Source organism: Cydia pomonella, chromosome 4 (genome assembly GCF_033807575.1).
Source record: "Cydia pomonella isolate Wapato2018A chromosome 4, ilCydPomo1, whole genome shotgun sequence".
Classification (NCBI taxonomy): Eukaryota; Metazoa; Arthropoda; class Insecta; order Lepidoptera; family Tortricidae; genus Cydia; species Cydia pomonella.
In genome coordinates, this window is record NC_084706.1 from 10174850 (window position 1) to 10198067 (window position 23218).

The 23218-nt window shown below is 36.2% G+C and overlaps 1 protein-coding gene across 2 annotated transcripts in view; it reads right to left on the reverse strand.

Annotated features, from left to right (window-relative positions):
• Positions 1–2758: 2758 nt before the first annotated feature.
• Positions 2759–23218, reverse strand: part of LOC133517056 (roundabout homolog 1-like) — an 85032-nt gene continuing 64572 nt past the window's right edge. For both annotated transcript variants that reach the window (XM_061850198.1, XM_061850199.1), the window contains exons 3-11: positions 13712–14041; positions 13468–13621; positions 12377–12507; positions 11978–12250; positions 10148–11464; positions 9730–10063; positions 9469–9644; positions 8171–8517; positions 2759–7730 (exon numbers count right to left, since the gene is read on the reverse strand). In XM_061850198.1, coding sequence (XP_061706182.1) covers positions 7146–7730; positions 8171–8517; positions 9469–9644; positions 9730–10063; positions 10148–11464; positions 11978–12250; positions 12377–12507; positions 13468–13621; positions 13712–14041 — 3647 coding nt within the window. In that variant the 3' untranslated portion in view covers positions 2759–7145. The remainder of the gene's footprint in view (positions 7731–8170; positions 8518–9468; positions 9645–9729; positions 10064–10147; positions 11465–11977; positions 12251–12376; positions 12508–13467; positions 13622–13711; positions 14042–23218) is intronic.

The following is a 23218-nucleotide window of genomic DNA, read 5'->3' on the forward strand; positions in this document are numbered from 1 at the left end:
TAAAAAATGTTTGAATATTGCTATAGATTTTAAGTAGGAATAGTAAATTTAAACACAAAAAATTAACAGCTCACTACGAGTAACAACTCACTATCGCACTCAATAGGCTTCGAAATTAAATTCAAACGGCAAATGAGTGAGCATCGGCTTTGTTTACCACACCCAATTTACGAGGATGCAATTCATAAAGCGAATCTCGACTCGACAGACGACGTAAGTACGTTATTGGCGGGTATTTAGCAGGTCTGCGGTCCGGACTGCCAACAGCTGATAACGTGTATTGGGCTGGTTTGAAATGAAATTTGACATAACAGGGCAGCATCGTGCTCAATACAGGATGGCGGCTTTTTATGCTACTTCTTACAGAATAATGATGAGTTTGTTTTGTGTGTAATTTCTTATTATGTACATGCAACGCACGAGCTCCGAGGTTAGGATCTTGCAAAACAGCAAAATGTTTTCCCCTGAGCTACGGTAGTACAGCGTATGAAGGGTCAATTACATTTCGTTTTCGCGGAGCTCGAGTGTGGTCAGGTGTCATTGTTAAACATGGTCCAATGCTGAAGAAAGTATTAGTACAAAAAATTACTTGTAAGTAAGTAAGTCTGTTGTAAGAAAAAATATTTTTTTTAAAGCACGTGCTGATTTTGAGTTTAGAAAACGTATTAATACTGTTACTTCATAAGTTATATTTACACAAAACCCTTTAAGATAAGGTGGACATTAAGCATCAACTATAAAATCAATTTAAATAAATTTGTGTTAAAAGTTGGCCGAATTAAAGATTTGGAAGTTGCCCGTATAAAATTATGATGTTCATCGGCGTTTGGGTCGATTATACCTTTGTAGTAAATTCTGCAGGTATGTACAGTCAAGTGTAAAAATATGGGTGTACACATCTTACTCAAAAATATGTCCCATAGCATCTTATTCCAGTGTAATAAGACCATAGTACCATATTTATGAGACGATTCTCTTGATACATATTTTGCAGCTGACTGTACATATTATTAAACCTGTTTTTGTGATAATTTAAACAAATTATTGGAGTTTATTCCTTAAGAAATGATTTTTCATATATGTGTAAGCCCGAGGTATGAACATTTCTGGGGAGCTTAGCGGGTTAGTAGCATGGGGTCTAATTAGAAATTCGTCTATGTCGTATTCATCGTCGTTATGAAGCCGCCCGTCTAATTTGCAAATGGTCTATATCGCATTTCGTCTAAAAAGAAACTGGTCTACTTTTTTTTGAGAAACAACTCGTCTAAGTAGCAGGTTGTCAATTAGATAACTTGTCTAAGTAGTAACTCGACTGAATAGCAGTTCGCCTAATCTACCCTCTCACATTGGATTAAATGTAAAATTTTGTAAAGTTTCAAGAAATGTATTATTTTCCTTATAGCACAACCAGAATAGAACAAACCTCAAAATCTCTGGAACAGTCCTGAAATTTGATATTTATGTAAATCAAAGGCGCCTTTTTCGAGTCCACACCATTTGATATTTGGGGACGTTGAGGAATCGCAGCCATCCTGGAAAATTTGTACCATCCTGGAGAAATTCGCGTTTTATTCTAAATCTACGTTATCTAGGAAAATATGGTGCAAGACAACATTTATTTATTATGTACTTTTGTACCTAATAAATTGGTGTCAAATGGATATCATTGTGAAAGGCATCAACTTTTTGTTCAGTAGCCAATTTCAATCAATGCTTGACTGGCGAAGTCTGATGACATGATGTCAATATTAACATCTTTTAGTGCCTTAATTTTTTTAAATATGAAAAATTAAGGCACTAAAAGAGTTAATGTTGACATCATATTTTTACTCGATTCTGTATGTATTTATTAACATGACAGATCGATATAGGAAAACTACAAGGTTCCTTTAGTCGAAAATTATGGCGATTATTATTTTTATTAGCCTATTTGTGTGTCCCACTGCTGGGCAAAGGCCTCCCCTTTCGTTTTCCAATGCTCCCTGTGCTGAGCAAGATCTCGCCAATCCCGCTGAAACGCAACCAAGTCATCCCGCCATCTCTTTCCCGGTCTGCCTCTGCCACGACTACTCTGGGGATACTAGCTAGTGGCTATATAGGCCCATCTGTCATCATTTATCCGGCAGACATGTCCAGTTACATCCACGACACGGGTATTGGAGCGAAGCTCTGTGTTTCGCACCCTATCAGATCTTCGGACACCCAGGATACTCCGCTCCATTGCTCTTTGGCAAACCTTGAGCCGTGATTTCTGCGCCTCAGTTAATGACCAGGTTTGGGCACCGTAGGTGAGGATGGGCAAGATGCATATGTCGACGAGCTTGCGCTTCAGTGCAATTGGGAGTGTATGCCCTTCATGAGTTCCTTCATTCCGATCAATATTTAATTAAAAATTGTATGCAGGTGTGCAACTAGCGGTAAACAGCGGGTAGCATTGGGCGCGTATTTTCTTCGGGGGCGAGTGACATATACACATTTCTTTGATGCACACGAGCGAGATCTATAGATTACAGACATGTATCTGCGTGTGCGCGATAAAATTGTCGACCAATTTCCGCTGGTTGAACATTGAAACAACGCTCGCTATTTACCTTCACCACTGCAATGAGTCTGTTCAGGACTATCCCTTCCTTGCGATCCTTTGTCCTCAACATAAAAAGTTATCATCTAAAAACAGATAATTTTCATGTCCAACCACAAGTATAGCATCGTACACTGGTAACCTAAAGAGCAATCAATTGATCAATGAAAGGCTAAGTATTATAAGTTTAATTTATTTTATTAAAATAGGTATACAAAGACTATTACAAAAATTAAAATTCATCTCAAGATAACGTGTTCGAACCTCTATTTCTTAGAGTGGTCTTTAAGCGTAAAAATAACATACTGTTTTATTCCAGTTGACTTAAACGGTTTAAATCATGTACTAGACACCTTGCTATAAATTACAATTCTAATAGTTCCTATACCTAAAACCTATTAAAATTAGGTCCTGTTTGATAAATAGATACTTTTATGAGTTCTGCGGTATAGATATGTCTAGATGTCAAGACATAATGGCTACGTAAGATGCGCAATATATGATACTTAAGAGGCTGTCAATACCTAAAGCGCGCACACTGTCTATTTGTATCGGAGTAAATGAGATAGCACTGTCGTATGTTACTGGGCCTGGGCAAGGGAATAATAAGAAAATTATTTAAATAAAAAAAAGTGGATTATTAGTGTAATATTTTACTCGTTAGCGGTTTAGATATAAATGTTTTGAAATTGTGATTGTAATTTCAGACCCATAAGTCAAAACAATAAAGACAGAACCATTTAATTGTGATTTTAAGACCAATCTTTGCAATTATTTTCTATCGAGCCGATTTCGTTCAATCATGTATCGAGTACAACCACGGTCTTTGAAATACAATTAATATGAACATATATTTTTCTTACTTGACTAAACCAAATAGTCTATCTTAAAAAACTGTTTAAGTAACATCAATTTCAAGGACATTGGGTGTTGACAGCCCCTTAAGATGCGTTGACTATTTATTAACAAGGAGCTTTCTATTCTATAAACAACTATTGTTTACAGGTTTGGGTCGTGAATAGCTAGTAGTCGATGAAAATAGTATCCAGTCGTATGTATTAAAAGCATAGCACATTTAGAACAGACAATGACATACTTACATGATCAATTACAAATTGTAATTTATAATGTTACTACCTATTTTATATAAATCAGAACAGCACATGTTTTTGTATAGGTTTTGAAGTGTGAAAACGATCCAGACATAAAACTGTGGAAAATTGTATAGGTATCGATACAATGTGTTTGGAGAACTATGGTGAAGCTGTTAGCTTTAACGTTAATTTTATCAACTAATTATCCCTGATACGTATTTCTTCTTAACCATTTTTAAAATGAACCTCATTACAGTTTTACGGTGCTGAATACGGCCGCACTTGGTAAATTTATCTTTTTTTAAGTATCTAAATAAAATATCTAATTGATATATTAACCGCAAATGACAGATAATAAAGCCCTCTGAAATAAATAGATCCAGAAAATAATTGAACTGAAGAAGAAGAAGAAGATATAAAGTTTAATGATTCTGTATTTACAACAACATCGCTCCCAATTTAGATTTTTTATACAAAAAAAAGTACTTTTGACATTCATATTAAGTGAATAATGGAAATAGCCCTGTAACGATTTCACTCAATGCATAAAATAGGAACTAGAAATATATATTATATATACTCGTACGTGTCCAAATCATATTTTGTTAGGTTAAACTCTAGATAGGATAGAGGTTTTAGGTACTACAAAAAGCAAGGTATCGTAGTTTTATTACGTACTAAATAACCAATGGGCTACATATCACACATTAATGCATTTAGACTACTACGTTATTTTCTTTTTCGTAATTTTCTAAAAAAAACATCATTCTACTATCGTTTTGACATACGGCCCGATTCGAACAATAATTAAGATACGTTTAAGATCTTGGAAAGATATTTAAAAGATCGATAACTAACCGACATGTCAAAATTGACGTTTAGTTCGATCCCGCTGTGATCCCAATAAGATCTATCTACGATATTTCTAACGTCAAAGTGACATTGGTTGCCCGAATCGTGTTGCTTCTGTCAATTATACGACATACAAACGATATCTAAATGAGAACTTATCTAAACTAGAACTTATCGTTATCGTATTTCATTCTACGAATCGGGCCGATAAGGTAATAAGTGAAATACCATGAAATATTGTTATAAGTTAATTCTAAAAAAAAAAACACACACTGAGAAGAAAAAACACTCGATATGAGAGCTATTAAATCAAATTATATTTTTATACATTTCAAAACTGTCCGTTTTTGTAAGAATAATCATCTACATATTAACTAAATAAGGCAAACAAAATATTGTACTTAGTGCTTATTGGATACCTATTTAAATATTATCTGTCCTTTTTTACACGTAGTCCATTGGCTCTTTAATCATTTGTTGTATCAAATAATATTTACACTTATGAATGGAGCAATAGTAACAGAGAAGAACATACAGGTATCAAGTCATTCTTGTATAAGCGATATTTTTATTTATGCATATTTATTTACAAAAGGATGTTTTCACAATTAATAAGATTTGGAAATGAGTGAATTGTGCATTTGAATGAATAAAGTTAAAACCTTATAAACTTAGACCTATTTTATTTCAGAGCCATCTCGTTATTGTGAACACATCCTTATTTATAACATGTTTAACAATTAGTTCAACTAAGTAATACAAATGATATGCACATATACTACTTGTCCTAAGTACAGTTAGCAACAAAAGTAAATACATACCATCGCTTCGGGTGATTTTAGTCAAAAACTAAGGTATACACTTCTCAGATAAAAATACTATAGAAGCATTATATTTCAGGACCATAACAACTCCTGAAATAGAATCCTAAAGGATCCGGTTACTCAAACAACCCCATAAGCCCAGGTAGATTTCTTTCGTAATAGCTGAGAGTAGATAATTATTTTTACCTTTGTTGCCTACTGCACCCTTATAAAATGGTTATACATATATGTAATAATCATGAATATCACATAATTTACGTAGATTATCATCTTTACTTTCATAAAAGCTTCATTTGAATTTTATTTCACAACTCCAATGTTTCTTTAACTATAAAGTAATTTTAAAAAATAACTACACAAAAAGTAATTTTATATTACACAACTTTTTATGGCACAAGTTTTACAACTAATAGAGGACTTAAAATAAAAGTCTACATATTTAAAAATGTAATGTCTATAATGAAAAAAATCTACATGTGTAATTATATTAGCGGACTCATCATTAATAGTTAAGTATAGTTCCTACAATATATCAATGTTACTTCAAGTTATTGCCAAGCGATAGTTCTGTATTCTGGTTCTAAGTTTAGTAATGCTTAAACTAATGATATCGTGGGTACAAATTCGTTTATTGATATTCAGACGGACATATCAATTAAATTACGTCAATTCCGATAACACAATCACTATAAAAGTTTAATAGATCGATTACGATTGGCCCTGTCATCTTAAGCCTATAAATGGAGTTAACTTCGGAATGAAAGGGTAACATGTTGAAAATTCGGGTACACGTTCATTATGGCGTTTTTAAAGTTGCCTTTAAAGTTGCGGAAAATCTCGTGTGCGCGTAGTACTTACGTATAGCTGACAGCTCTGTTGCGCGTTCTGTGCCCTCCACGTGCCCTCTATCTTGGGAACGCTCCAGCGCATAAAAAAATGTTCAGAACACAACCTATTGCAAAATTGTATGCTCTGCAATTCTTACCTAGATAGGAAGCAACATTGGAGCTATAAAACCTTGACATTCGCGAAAAACCGATTTATGTGACTTTTAACCTGAAAGGACCCAACGTGCACACGAGACTTTTAAATAAACTTTAGAACGCCGCAATTTATACGAGTTTTAAGCGTCTTATTTCTCATTCTCGTGGAGCCCTTAATTTGACTGGGTTAAATATAATGCCGTCAGTTGACAACCAAAAACTCCCAGTGTCACTATTCTTAGAATCCTCGTATCTTGGTACTGAATGAGTACCTACTGAGATTCGAGTCTGGTTAAGGTAATTGGTAGTGAAAAGGGTTGGTTGTCAACTGATGATGTATGTCTAACGTGTTATTACCGAGGTATAGTATATCTCTCGTTCTAACTAAACACACATAGTATAATATATATTATATACATTATTTACAATTTTATTTATTATTTACAACCGACTAGGCGTAGTTTATAATTTAAAAAATAACAACATACTTTAAATTAATATAAACTCTCGAAAACACGCAGCTATGTATTCTGCGTCGTAAAATTAGGCAGTCGAAATATTTAGTAGGCCAATCTCGATAGTATACGTTAATAAGTTTTTAACACTATTCGCCGGTCACGTTCTTAACAACATTCACGACACATTAGCGAAACACTTAGGTACTCGTACAAAACATTTCAAAATGCTTTTTAAACAGTCTGTACACCATTAGGAAGAATGCGATCTCTCTTAGTGGAATCACTACACTTAATTTAAGGTCGGTCTACACGTCCGTTTGGCACAAGTCGCCGAAAACCGGCAGGGCGTGATACTACCGAGTCACAGAGTCCGCTCGCGGGTGCGGAGGCAGAGGAGGGTGCGCTGGCGCAAGCGAGTTCTGAGAGATGCCGTTTGTCGAGGCTTGGCCGTGACGGAACGACGTCAGAAGCGCCAGCGTTCTGGTATTCTCGTTATCAAAATTAGGCCTCTCGTACTGATGCTGAGGTCTTTCTCTCTGAGACTGCATTGCTTGTAGCTCATCATAACCACCGTCTTCAGGATATGACTCGTCATCTGACTCATCTCCTCCGAATGCTCTGTAAGTAGTTTCAGTTTCTGAATTTTTCCTAGAGCTGACGTAGGTACGGCCAATGAGTGACTGTGTAACTTCAGACTTTTGGTTTTTATCTCCCTTTCTCTCATCTAAGCTCTGGTTATAACGCAGTTGGGCTTTCTGCGTTTTATCCATTGATGGTAAATCGTAGAACTTCAATACGTTTGGATCATTTTGGAAGTATTTTTCGCTGTACACATTTCTATTATAATAACCTCCATTACTGGCTGGATAAAGTTCCTCATCTGGAGCATATCGGTTATCGAAGTTATCTATATTTTTGCCACCTGGCGGAAACCATCCCTGCGGAAAAAAAAAGAATTGTGACAATTGTAAGATACATCAAACCACGTTATTAAATTAATTGATAATAAATTTATTTATTCAGACAACTAGGATCCATTGGGGTTAGGTACATAGTGACTTAAAATTTATTGTCAATATTTTAAATAAATTAAATTAATGAAATAAAAATCTACGATAAATTAAATTATAATTCATAATAAAATAAATAACTAAAATTCAAATTCACACTATTAAATTACCCATGGGTATAATAAATTAATTTATTAATGTGTTTGTGCATGGGAAAATCAGGCTTTCCTGAAGACATTTATTAATTATATGCAGGAAAATAATAAAACTTAAAGTAGCGCTGTCCTTCGCGCTACTACTACGACATTATTTGAACTATCAAACCTATACTAATCAAGAGTACTTTTTTATCTTTTAGAATGACTTACCAATGAACTGACACACTGCCTTGTATTAGCAACAAGCGTAACTGACGCGTACGCCGCTGGGGAAGTAGCCGTCTTGCTCGTATTCCATTCATTGCCTATGATTTTAGATGACGTAACTTCTGCGTATTCAGGCAACTGCTGCGCAACTTTATCATATTCTGAATTCATCTTTTGCTTGTTCTGATTGGTTTGAGTACCCGACAGACATAATCCTGGCTGATTCTCCATCCAAAGCAGTGACTCTGTTTTTGTTACAGTGTTCTTATTATAGCAACTGGTGAGTGGGTGAGACAGGGAAACTGCGGCTTTTATGTTCATTTGTGTTACTAAGCTCGTTCCGTTGGAATCTAAAATGAGACAAACAAAACGATGCAAAATTCAGTTATAATACTTCCGAATAAAACTAATAAAGCCGCAAAATAACAAGTTTTTTTTTTTAAACTTCTGTATTTTTCAATATACTTAATTAGGAGTTTTAACAGATATGTTAAGGTAGCACGTCTAATGTGTTAGTTTCTGGCATTTTATTGACTTTGACACTGTCATCATTCATTAGTGGCATTTTGTATGACGTAATTAACTGTTCTGAATAAAACTAGAAAAAAACATTAGATTTTTTTCAAAATTTTCAGCCCTATATACAACTAACCTACCTTAAGGCATTAAGTCCGCCATTTGTACTTATTTTTATTGTGCAATAAAGTTTAAATAAATAAATAATCATAATATAACTTAATTATATTACCCCCGTAAATCGAAAGTATATCATCTCCTTCATTGGAGGCTTCAAAAACATAAGCCCAACATATACCAACAAAGCGAGGTAAATTGGCTTAGAGGTAACTGGGTGAGTCAACAAACGAATCGCCTCGAGAAAACAAAGTAGAAAACATTTACATTTACTGGGTCTTTATTTCTCGGATTTGTATCATTCCTTTGTACCCAGATCGTGAATGCAAAGTGAAAGAGATCCAGCGTGCTCGCGAGAGGGCTCGTGCCACCTTTCAACTCGAAAGTAATCTAGCCCCTCCCTTCGCATGGCAAAGCCTCCATCAAACAAACGCTCGGCTCGCGCCACCCTACGACACCCAAGGAATGTTTTTAATTTTGAAATTCTGATGCTGATTCCACGGAAAAAATGTAAGCGTTTTGAATTAAGCTGAATAACTGTTTATTTTCCAGTTACCTTGTTGCCAGACGGATATTATTCGACTGCGCGTCACATGGGATAATTCAAAACAGAATAATGCGAAGCAATCTTTACGTTGATGAGAATCGTATATCACTTTGATACGTACCGTATATATTTGGAAGTGTGGACGACTTTTTGGCGAAAATGTTGTGCTTTCTGATATAAATAATTCCGCCAATCACAATTACTTTAAACAGAACGATCGCTCCAATCAAAACGTAAAACCATGTTTCCATTACAAAGTCGCCGGCTACGATAGACACTTCCCCATTTACGGGATACCTGAAATAAAAATGTCCCGTCACAGCACAATCAAGTTAAAACAAATACATTTGGAGACATTACGAGCGCTTTCCTGATTATTTACCTTGATAAAGGGTCCAATCCAATAGAACGGGAATCGATATTCAAGTACACCTTTTGACTAAATGGGCCCATCCCCACAACGGTTTCAGCAGCAATTTGAACCGAATAACTGACTCCGGAAGTTAAGTTTGTCATTATGAGGCTCGTAGCTTGATGTACTGTCGTGTTTATGGCTACCATCGATTTGTTGGCGGGTAAGTCCAACCAATTCACCAAAACATTGTAACCAGTAATTAGCCCATTTTGTAAATGAGGTTCTGGGGGTGACCATTTCAAATGAACTGTCGTTGTATTGAAGATAAACATTTCAATATTTACTGGAGGACCCTCGGGCACTGAAAAAGAGTAATCTAATTGATAACGCATAAAAAAACTAGATGCTTGATAGTGATAGAATATAGATATGCTTTCATGCTTACCATCATCCAGCGTTTGAGCAATCCTAGAATTAGAAGGTTTTCCTTCGAATTTCTTATAAAATGGAATAAGGAAAAACTCGTATTTTGTATACTTCCTCAAATACGTTATTTCATAGCCAGAGACGTCGTTTGAATGTAAGATAGTCTTCATTTGGTATTCTGTTGTTGCATTGTCTAGAGGTCTGTAGTATATAAATAATCCCTCCAAATAATAGAAATTTAAAATTTCCCACATCAACTTAATAGTTTTCGAGTCAATAGGCGTTGCTTCAATTAGTTCTACGATGTTATCAGTCATGATGTTATTTCTAAATCCGGTATTATTGGAGAACACTCCGTTTTCCCACAGGGCATTGCCACTTTCGCCCACTACTACAGGATCTGAGACCAGGCTCGGTCCGGATAAACCGTGCGAGTTTTCCGCTCTCACTATAAACATATAAGTAACGCCAGGAACCAAAGATCTAGCTATATACTGTGTTTGTTGTATTTTCTTTGCTAATACTACCCAACCCCGAGAATTCCTAGGTGTGTTATTTCCGGAAAGAGTTTCTCTCGAAAACCCTTCCACTTGATATCCGAGTATAGATGACGATCCGATTTTGTTATTTTGATTCCAAGATATTGTGACAGTGTTTTCCGTCATGTTGTGTATCTGCGGTTTAGTGGGTGGGCCGGGTAGTGACGATACATCGGCCGCCCGAAAAAAATGTATATTTGGGTTTATTGGACTATCTACTATCAAAGCGCCGCTCCATACATATTTTCCGTGGTGCGAGGAGGCGACGCAAGTGTACGTGCCGCTGTCGCTTTTATCCAAATCTCTTAATATTAGAGTCCCGTCATTAGACACATTCCTTCTATGGTTTTGTATTAGTGCTTCCCCTCCAAAATACCAGGCTATGATTGGTTCAGGTGTGCCGACGGCCGTGCAGGGGAAAACAGCCATCGATTTTATGGGTAACGTTTGGTTAGAGGGCCCGTTTGTTATGATTGGAGGTGGGCGGTCATCGTCTGACGTAACTGTTAGTTTTCCTCTGACAAATGAACTGCCGGCAAAATTCACCGCCGAGCAAACTATTGTAATACCGCTGTGGTTTTTGGTTGTTTCATTTACAGTCAATGTAGTGACGCCGTCAACAACCGGCGTGGCATGGTATTTGCCCTTCGACGTGCCGGGTAGTATTATTGTCCTGTTTCCCTCTAAACTCCAGAACATTGTCGGTTCGGGGCGACCTGAGGCCGTACAGGTAAATGTAGCGGCTGCACTATTTTCTACTGTTATGGAGTTTGGCTTAAGCGACATTCTAGGTGGATCTAAAAAAGGAAAATAAGTAATTAAAAACCAAACTTTTACCTATTTCAACAAGGTAAGAACGAGCATATTATAAAATAATAAACAAATTATTCTGAGCAGAATGTACTTAATAATATCTTTTTCTTTAAGAAGTAGATCGATGTTGTTCTGAAAAGTTTCAGCGTTTCTGCACTACTTAAAGCATTTCACTTTCCCAGTATGTATTTTTCTTTTATATTACGATAAGCAATTAAAATTTGATATTATATGTAATGATATGTAATGGATTTGTAGTACAATGTCTATTCTGATATTTAACTCCCCATTCCATAAATCACAATGCTTAAATTGTTAATTGAAAGTAGCCTCAAGAAACACTATAAAAGTTTATACTTAGTCATGTTTCTTTTAAATAAACATGTATTTTACTTACCTCGTTTTCGAAATGAAAAGCAGAGTGCTTAACTACCTATTGCACAAGCAGTTTTAAAATATATCAAAGTCTCATTCGCTCAAAATAAAATAACACTCACCGTATACAGTCAAGTACCCTGTCGCCCTTACTGCGCCGACTGAATTCTCGGCCTCGCAACTGTACTCTCCTTCGTCTTCTAAAACAACGTTATCGAGCCTAAGGCTCCTGTCGTCTAGAACCTTGACGCGGCCGAGTGGCATGTTGCCTCCTCCGGCAGTCCTCCGCCACAGCACATCCGGGAGGGGGTCGCCACCCACTCGGCATTGGAACGTCACGCTGCCGCCGGTCTGCGCCACCACGTCCTCGGGGCCCGTTATTAAGTACGGCTTAACTGTACAGTAAGAAATATCTCTTGAATAACATGACAAAAGAGCTTAAATCAAGACTTCTAATTGCTGGCTGGATTTGTGGTACAAATATGGGTGTCACAGAGAGAGATTCGAGGATTGTTACTCACTATGGATTCGTAGCGTAGCAACAGCCGATTCCCTTGTCCCCGCTGGATTTCGAGCTATACATTGATATCTGCCGGCGTCAGTTTGCCGTGCGTCTTGTATAACTAGGCTACCACCGTCGATTAAATGCATTCTGGAATACAAAATTCTCATAATAATATGTCTCATTAAAAAGGAAGAACTATTGTGAAAAATATTTGAATAGATTTTATTACTTAGACTGATTGCAATGAAACAAAGTCATTCAAATGTAGGGCGGAATAATTCAATGGGAAATTAACATTTAATAAGGGGTCCAGTGAGTCGGAACTATTCAGATTTTTACTTGATTGCTTGTTGAGCTCTTCAAATATCCCCTCTTTTATAACTTTGATGTACCCTCCCTACGACTGTTAATTATTTTTATGCTCCACCATACGTAACGACGTGCACCCTCAAGATGTAACCCAACGCCATGACTTATAAAAATTCATAGACACCAAAGTGGAATAAATTGGCAATAAAACTTTTAAAGAAGATTCAATTTGAGCTTTTCTTCTATCATATGTTGAATTTAGTGTGCAAAAAAAAAACATTGATGAGAGAACTAGCCATCGTTACTTTTATCTACTAATTTAATAAAACAAAGCTTTTTATTTTTGTTAAGGCTTCAAACGCATTTTCAACAAAGAAAGCGTGGTGGAAAACTATAAATGAAATCTCATGCGTTTGTTGGGGCTTCTAGTCCTAATAAAAGTGTAGTAATTAAATTTATATGACGCCGAGTATCTCATATCAAACGATTCTCTATGCTCATTCACAAGACTATCGCGTTGCTGCCAACCCACTTGTTCTGAGAGCTCTTAGTCACTACCCCTAAAATTCCCTCCTAATTATGTTTTATCGAACGAATTCTAAACCCATTCTAGGAAAACTTAATTTGCAGTTATCGTGAACTTTTTTAACTTTTAAGTTCACTTCTTAGCCCAGCTAGTTTATTATTCTGTTATCATTAGTAAGTAGAGTTTTACTGAATTTACATTAAACTCGACTCGGTACGCGAAGTAAAAACTTCTCTTTCTTGTGGCGTGTAGTTAAAGAAAACAGCAATTACCTGGCATCGCCATCAAAATGCAGGGCCTGGCCGTTTTTCTTCCAGTAAATAGTCGGTTCGGGTGATCCTCGTGGCGGCGAACATTCTAATATTACAGTTTCGCCTTGCGCCGTTTGTGTTGACACTGGCTCTAGTCTAAAGTCCTCACGTAGTACTGCAACACGTGACGCACTTAAATTAAATCAACTCGTAAAATAAACAAACGGATATAAGTAAATGTAAATCACCAAACATATAAATTTACCTGCTACATGTAACGTTGCATTTCTACTCCTAGCTGTTCCGTATGAATTCGTTGCTTCACACCAATAAACCCCAGCATCTGAGTGAGCTCTACCGTGCGTCGCTCTTAAGAAGAACAGACCACCTGCAGGTAGCAGACTACGGTGGGTGTCGGAGACTACCAGTACGCCTCCTTTGTACCATTTTATGTTAGGTGGAGGTGAGCCTCCAGCGCGGCAGTTGAGAGTGGCCGGCTGGTGACGAGCCACCGTGACGTCCAAAGGCTGTTCGATAATGTAAGGTGCTTCTCCGCTGCTCCCATAGTCGTCACTTAGCCCACCATTTACAGGATCTGTTGACAAAACAATCCCTATTGATTTAGTTTTCTCCATTATGCAATACTTTTGTGTAAACACTCATAGTTCAAGTACTTCGCTCAGTTAGCGTGCCACGATTCAATGGCTAATGAAAGGCGACGCTAGGTCTCGCGCGGACCCACCCACTGCAATTTCCTACACACAAGCTTTATTTTAAATTTACCTAACAAAAGGCCTTTCTAGGCAACGGTTTATTTTAATAATAGGTTGAATATGTCATTTGCAGCTACTCTAAAGCGGGACACAATAATCATGAGCTATAAAAACATGCCAGCCAACCATCCCATCGCCTTCCCCTAAGGATGCTGGGTTTCGAACCCTCCACTATTTTACTGTGTTTACAACGAAACGCGCAGATGTTAGTTTTTGACACTCGAATTGATGTATGTCTATTGTTGTACTTCGGCATTATTATAGTAAACGTAAAAATCGATCAGCCAAAAAAAAATCGGTACGGTGTCCAATTTTGGCAGAATGAACCTCGGGCGGCAACTCGATTCTAGAGACAAGGCTGTGTTCTGAACAAAATCAATGGGGATTACTCTTTTGTACGAAGTGATTATGTTTATTTATTCACGTGTCCCAACATTATGGATGCGGTACGATACAACGGCTAATCTATAATTGAATCTCTAATGCTGAATTCGATTTGCTATCCTTCAATTTTTGGACGAAATTCCCATATTTTATTGGCTGTTGGGGTTGTGTTGTACCCCGCTATTTTCTAAATAAGCCGTCACGTAATTATTATTATTAGTAAAAAAATGATTGTTTTGGTACGTTATATGTTACATAAGTAACTGGTGTATAATATACTCCAATTGTGCTTATCTAAACCGACTGTTCCCTTGTTTTAAACAAGAAAAAAAATGCTTGTTTATTATAGTACATCATTGCTTTATATTTACTTGATAAAGAAATTAATAACTCAACAGGATTATGATGAAGAATTATTTATTTTTCTTATAATTTCATGATATTAACTCGTTAACGCACTAAATGAATTCCACGCTCTAAGTATAATATAGGCATAGGTTCCTATGAGTGTTACGGGAACGGATTTTTTGCATCTTCTAACCTCGTACCTTTAAATGAAGGCAGTAATGCTTGAAGCAGTGAAAAAGCTGCGTGAAGTCGCGGGAAGTCACGTTCCGGTAAGTGCAGTTTTCATACAAATATTCGAACTGGCACAGGCTGCCATTTATGCGGTCCGCTGAAAACGTGCTGCAGCTGCTCATCTCGAATGACCCCGTTTTTTATGTCCCTGAATTCTAGGTCGCCTATTTTCAATACAGGATATTAATTTTACATGGCACGTGAATCTATGTAATGAACAGTTGTGACGTTTTTCCATAATAATCAGATGTCTCAAAAAAACTTTTTTACAATTTGTACCCCAGAGAAATGCGATAAAAAACAAAAGTAATACACCTTGTGTCAAAATGACCCGTACACATTTGCAACTAGTCGAAGTGGAAGAAATAAACACATCTATCAATTCTTGTCTATATGTATTATTTTGTATGAGTATCATACCTACTGAACTTAGAAATCTAATAGCGATTAATACTTTCTCGTTTCAAACAACAATATCTTTAAACACAGTTTGAAAATACATACTAGGGTCACACTACTGAAAATGATGGCAAGTCAACTGAATCGTGCGTTTGACTTCATATTATTATAGATACTATAAATAATTGACAATTGCCAATATCAAACGAGAGTTCTTTTCCTTTATATTTATTAATCGAATGAATGACACAAATCACAAAATCAATTAATTACCTAAAGCATACTTTGTATATGTTATGGTACTGTGTATATATTATCACCTAACTATAAGTACTTAAAATAAATTAACTGTCAAACTCATAAAGTTCCCCGATATGACAAAGTCTATAAGTAGATAAGTATCAGACGAATAAAAATATGATTTCGCAGATTGCGAAGAGCATAAAATATTGTTTATGTCGATCTTAAAATGTTGGTTTATCGCGCATAAAACTATGAAGCTTTATGGCTTAGTTGTGTATGAGCCATTTATAAGAGATATTCTTCGGGACTGATACAGATAATTCGAGTTTTAGTTATTAAATCTCATTCCAATATGATACTGATGTGATACTGATCTGATACTGACCTTTCAGTCTCAACAGTGGCGTTTCTGGTTGAAGGTTGACATAATGCGCAATTAAGCAGGTTCTTTAAAGGAGATTGGAACCATCTCATATTGGGATGATGTCAGTTCCATGTTAGATAAGTATCACATGATATTGTTGGAATTGGCCTGATTGTCCTTTCCGAGTATAACAAGTTAAAGTAATTCTTGAAAGTAAAGCATGTACCTACTTATTATTACGATAAAAACGACTAATTTCGTGTTGGTCTGCTAATAGTGGAAACTTTGTTCCTTCAATAAAAAAAAACTGTTTTTCTACTGTTTGCAATGGTTGAATAACCTAATATTTCGTATACCAAACTATAAAATATTGCGTATTTTTCAATAATGCGTTTAGATAAGCAGTAGTCGACTTTTAAAAAAACAATCACGCGCTCCTATAAAAAAGACTAAACGGGCGACAATAGTCGTATAATGTATAATTTTTCGTATAGTCGTATAACGTATAATTTTTTTGGTAATCATAGTGGTTTATTTAGGTGAAAATATCGACTTATTTTGGTCTTCAAAATTTGGTGATCATTAATTATCTTTAGTGGTCATTCATTATATTTGGTGTTCGAATACAATTTGAAGTGCAGTCGTGATTAAAACCGCTGGTAGGTACTTTTATAATTTAAGCCCTTATATTTTTTTGGTGTTTAGTAATGTTGTTTGGTAAGAGCGATTTTTTACGATTCCGCACCCAAAGGGTCAAACGGGACCCTATTACTGAGACTCCGCTGTCCGTCCGCCCGTCCGTCCGTCCGTCCGTCTGTCATCAGGCTGTATTTCATAAACCGTGATAGTTAACCAGATGAAATTTCTACAGATTATGTATTTCTGTTGCCGCTATAACAACAAATACTAAAAACAGAATAAAATAAATATTTCTTTCCAATCTCGAGGTTCTCGTCCAATCACCGAAGTTAAGCAACGTCGGGCGGGGTCAGTACTTGGATGGGTGACCGTTTTTATAGATAATGGTACGGAACCCTTACTGTGCAATTCCGACTCGCACTTGGCCGGTTTTTTATTTATTTAGGGAACAAAAGTTTTTTTGGTGATCATTCTAATAGTAGCCTTACTCTTGAGTAAAAAGTCTATGAGTTATGGACAGACATGCGGTGTACTGTCATTTAGGTTAGGTTAGTAGCTGTGCTAAATATGTAAACTTTTTGGAAATATATAATCATATGCTAAATGCAGTATGCCATTGGACGATTCTCCCAAACATATGGGAATAATGTAAATTATGATTATTGTACAGTCTCATTAATGTACATGCTTACGTTGCGATAAACTATATCGTAAGCCCTACGTGATGCATATGTCATGTGACATTAAGAAATTGGAAAATAGATTGATTAACGCACAATATAAATGTCATGGGGTATGAATCATCTAAGAAAATTATAATTACATTTAATATTGTTAAATGTCACCTTAATGCCATGCACGTAGACAGGCACTATATAAACCCTGGTTTTCCTCAATAAATCGTTCAGTATCCATCCAACCTTCAGTGTATTATTCTACCTCCATCACCAGCGCTAACAGTCGCATCAAGCAAGTGTAAGGGCTAACGGCCCCTATAATTATGTCAATTTCATTGAACGTATTATAATACATAGTATGTAGTATTAAAGTACATTTACCCAGTATAAAGTAATAATAAAACTGCGTGTATAGGCCCTATAAGTAAAGCTAAATAAAAGCCGTAGATTAATGAGCCAAATCCAAGTGTTAGTTGACAACAGTGCCGCCGCTCGCGGGCATAACTTTTCGATTCGCACGCGAGTAGTTACGCTCTATTGTTCAAAATCTTTATAAAAAACGACTGAGAGGGTGCTGCGTCCCCTTGCTAATTTATACTACTGGCACATGTTGACACGCGTCGCCAAAAAAATAAAAAATAGGTTATAGACATGGGTTTCGCATTTAAAGTCGTCAGCCACGCGCTATAATGCTGTAAGTCCGTTTGAACTCTGTCGTTGTATATTTTTTGTTGGTCTGAAATTGATAGTCCTCAGAAGTCCGTGAACCGTAAACTTTTAGACGAACATTTGATTGCTCTTAGTTCACACTAGCATATGGTGTGTAGCATATAGTTTATAGTGTTGATAAGTCACGAGTCCTTTTGAATGGTAAAAGAGACAGTTGAAAATTCCGTTTGATTTTACTGAGAATCTATCGCGACGCGGCAGTTTAATCTCTGCCAGCATCGTTAAAATATGCACGTTTTGTAAATTTCTTTGATGTATACGCCATTCATTCTCACGCCCTGTATCAGAATTAGAGTTATCACGTTGGCACGTTTATTAAATTTATAAAATTTAGACAAACTATACATAATTTCTCTCTTCTGTACGACTCCAACACGACTCCGAAATAAAAATAAGCACCACTACATATGATAAGATCATTAGCGTTCAAGTTTTATGTTACCCTAAGCAACTTGATAACCTTTTCAATCGCAAATATCTAATTCTAATAACATTGATTGACTCCCTTGGGAGGCAATCATGATTTTTCAAATTACGAGGCGAGCACGTGTTAAATTTTGGGACCCTTTTGCAACGCGACGCCGATGACGTTATTACACGAATGCCAGCCAGTTGCGACATTCTTGTCTAATTGGGTGAAGCCCTCCTTTTAAAAAGAAAAAATGTTTATCTGCCTACTAAAGAATATCGCCAAATAGTTCACCGCATAAAACTGCAAACAACGTGAACATCGCAAACGGGAACACACCTAGAAACAAACCGGCAATGAAATGTCACGGTTAATGAAATACCACTTATATTTTACGGTGCAAAAAACGAGAAGACTCCGTCGCACATGTGCTAAGAGTTACTGTTCTCGACGGATGGCGAGATTAGCTCTAATGTAAAATTCGTGAGCTACAATGTTTGTCTTGTAAGGCGTCCGCCTAATGTAGTAGGGACAAATTGTTGACGTAGTGTCATCTTTCATAGGGCTAGCCCAGTCTACCTGCGAATGGAAGCAGACATTGAAATTAATGATTCGGTTGTTGTAATATAATCTTTAAATTATTGTCGTAAAATTCAAATTGAATTAAAGGTGCCCTGACTTCCTTGGAATAGTTTGGAGTAACAATATTTCTGGTAGAATCTAAGGAAGCGTGCCAATGGCAGTTGCGGTGTATCTGAATTTGTATTCGTTGTTGCAGCCATATTGATCTATGACAGTTGAAATAACATATATACAAATAAAAATAATCTGTTTTAATTAATTAAGCTAAATATGATATAAATTCCGTGCGTTTATTTATATACCGTCTATGCTGATTTTTTTGTTCTTATAAAACTCTCACTGGACATATTATGGACCAAGTAAAGCACCAAAGCTTTCAGTATTTTAGATTATAAAATATACTAAGTTTATGTAAGTATTCTTTATTTCGCTGATAGGTGAAATCGATAAATCAATGCAAGGGGCCGGTTGTAGGAACCATTCTTATTAATCAAACGTATCGGCAAACAGGAAGACGGTCCGCTGAATAAATAAAAGGTATAGTTAGCAAACTGGAAGCTATCTGATCGTTGCTGCTTTGTGATCGTTGACACAAAAAAGATTTTTGGCGATCGGCTTATGCGATAAATTTACTTTAGCGCAGCTTCTGACATCTATGTTTAGGATCAACAAGGGATTGCGATTGAAATCAAAGTGCTTTTCACTATGATATATGTGGTAACCTTGGTGAAAGAAACTGAGAACGGCATTCGAACTTCTAAAATCTGATCTTGTTTTCATACTAATTTGATTGACATTACTTACACGAGCTCATCCGTATTTAAATAACATTGGTGCAAACTAATACATAGTCTAATTCGTACTGCCCTTATTGTAAAAGTGAAACGACATTTTTTACTTCAAAAATAACCATGTTTATGAACATCATAAATGACTGTTATTAGGCATCACGCATTCATAAATAAATATCCCAAGTGTCACAGTTTTGTTTATCTGCTACGTTTTGAGATATAAACCATTTTTCAATTCCCGATACAATACCGTGCACTATGGTTTGCTGTTGTAAGCCCGGAGTGCGGCTGTTTATTTTTATTATTCGTTTTTTTCACCGCATTTTACGCAGCATCCATCACGCATTAGTCACAAAAGATAGGCGTCGTTTAACATTAGCTTAACTTCTTTACGCTTTGATAGCCGCCCGGGGCGCTGGCTGTTTTTTTATACCGCCCATTGATACACAGCCTAAAATAATTCAATCACGGCGACATCATTTACTGGGGGATGGAGTGTATCCAGACATGAGTTTTTTGTAGACTTTTTGGTGTTGATTGTGAAATGGGTTCTATGGGCAGATACGGGACCGTTTATGCATGTGTGTTTTGTTATCCTAATGAGATTTGTCACTTAGTTACGCTTTCCATTCTACCTGTCCCCAGACGGCCGTTATTTACGGTTTCATTTATTAAATATAATTTAAGATTCTCGTTGTTTTATCTATTACTAGTACCTACGTATAAGATACAAAGAAAAAGTAACAAGAACGTATGTAATTATACTGGGTGTTGCCTATAACAGGCGCAATAAATTAAACTGTGGGCTGTACTCCTCAAACTGACCAACATTTGTTCAGCGACTTTTAAAAATTGCTTGTTTTGATTTTTATTACACTTTGAAGTTTATTCTAAGATGCAATGTATTGCGAATTTTATCATGTTTAAAGCGTGACAAGTTACGTCAATTACGAGTACAACGATGATGGCGTTCATGGAAAACAATTTTTTTTTTGGTATGAAAAATAAGAAATCTAGAAACTTCATAAGTTTTATAAGTTATTCAACAAAAGGAGTTGGGGAGTCGTTTGAAGAGTACAATATATGTTTTCATTATTTGCTCGTGTTACAGGAAACACCACCTATATCAACGCTAAAAACCAAGCAAGAATTTAACACAATCAGTGAAATATATGAATGTACGCCTTATAGTCACTGAGTAAAATAACCTGTTATGTACAGACTGTATTGAAATCATATTAAAAAACGAAACGTCAAAATATAGATTTGTGTAAAAACCTGACGAATGTCTATGAAAAAGTTTGGGGTGGGCATAATAATTTCAATATATAGATATATTTCGCTGGGACATCAGTTATCCGCGACCGCGACCAGTAAAATCTGGGTCTAAACTTAGGATATAAAGGTAAGTAATTCGTGATAGAGCCGGTTTTAAATACATTTTCATTTGAGTTCAAAACGCGAATGTTTTAAATGTTCCCATTTTTCCATATACGCTATGGATCCCTAACTTACTTACACTACTTTATGTACTAATAAAATTACAAAATCACACCACTTAGTTTTACTGCTTTATTTAAATCCTTTCTAAACGATTCCAACCCATTAAACAATATGGGCACTTTGACGGAGTTATTCCTGGCTTGGCCTGTGGCAGAAATCTAAAATGATACGGCAAGGCACTAAATATCAAATAGGTGTAGGGGAATGCGCCCCCAGAGGGTGCTCGCTATTAGCGCTGGTTGAACTCTGTCTCCGCTGCATATTTGTTACCCTTCAGAACTTTATTTGTAAATAACGGTGATTGTATTCGGTTCTTGGATATCTATCTACAAATTAGCTATTTTAGTTTTAGATATATGTTACTTACCGTAAAAATCCGTTTTTATTATTTGACTGGACGTTACATAAAACATAAAAATAGCTTTCTGCCCGATTCGAATTTTCAAATATTAGGTAGAATATTCGACGCATCTTGAAGTTTGAATCGGGCTGTTTTTTCCAAGTTATTAAGATTATAAAGCACATAAAGTCGGTTCTGGCACTCGCCGGCCGTATGTAGCATCTTCGTTTCAGCTTCGGCAAAAAAGCTTTCGCAGATAGTTGCGTGTCTAGTCGGTTATTTCCTACAGGCCGGCCTTTTCTCAGCACACTCTAGTGAAATTTTATGTATAGGTTCGTATAGGTATAAATTATGTAGAATGCTGTAGTCGATTCCGTTTTTGATTTCTTCTAAGATATCAGAGCCATGGGAGCCTTTATATTTTTGTAGTGTAAGAACTCTTAAGAAATTATACCCAAACTGTAGTGTCAGTATGAAACATATATGTACATTATGTTTTACTTTAACATTTTGTAATGAATCAATATCAGTTTTGTAGGCAAGCACCAGATACATATAATTATAATTTTTTTTTTACTCCTCTACTGTTATCTATCATTTATGCATTCATAAACACGGAGATAACAACATACAAAATAGGTTTGAAGAAAAATATATATTGTCTATTCCTCAGCACTCATGCTTTAAAATCGCTGAAACGATCCTACGATTAATGGCTACTAACCTAAAAAAATAAAAATGAACACAGTGAAAATCGAAGTGCATAGCTGCCAACTTACAAAAAACGTAAATTAAAAACAAAGTTCACCATAGACAATGTTTTTATTTTGACGTAACCCGCGCTTACAAGTTATTTTTTTAATTTCTAAGTCGTAGAAAAAGTACCTATTGTATGCAACGCTGAATAAGCGAAAATGCTCGTGGTGTAATAACATTGATTGACTCCCTTGGGAGGCAATCATGATTTTTCAAATTACGAGGCGAGCACGTGTTAAATTTTGGGACCCTTTTGCAACGCGACGCCGATGACGTTATTACACGAATGCCAGCCAGTTGCGACATTCTTGTCTAATTGGGTGAAGCCCTCCTTTTAAAAAGAAAAAATGTTTATCTGCCTACTAAAGAATATCGCCAAATAGTTCACCGCATAAAACTGCAAACAACGTGAACATCGCAAACGGGAACACACCTAGAAACAAACCGGCAATGAAATGTCACGGTTAATGAAATACCACTTATATTTTACGGTGCAAAAAACGAGAAGACTCCGTCGCACATGTGCTAAGAGTTACTGTTCTCGACGGATGGCGAGATTAGCTCTAATGTAAAATTCGTGAGCTACAATGTTTGTCTTGTAAGG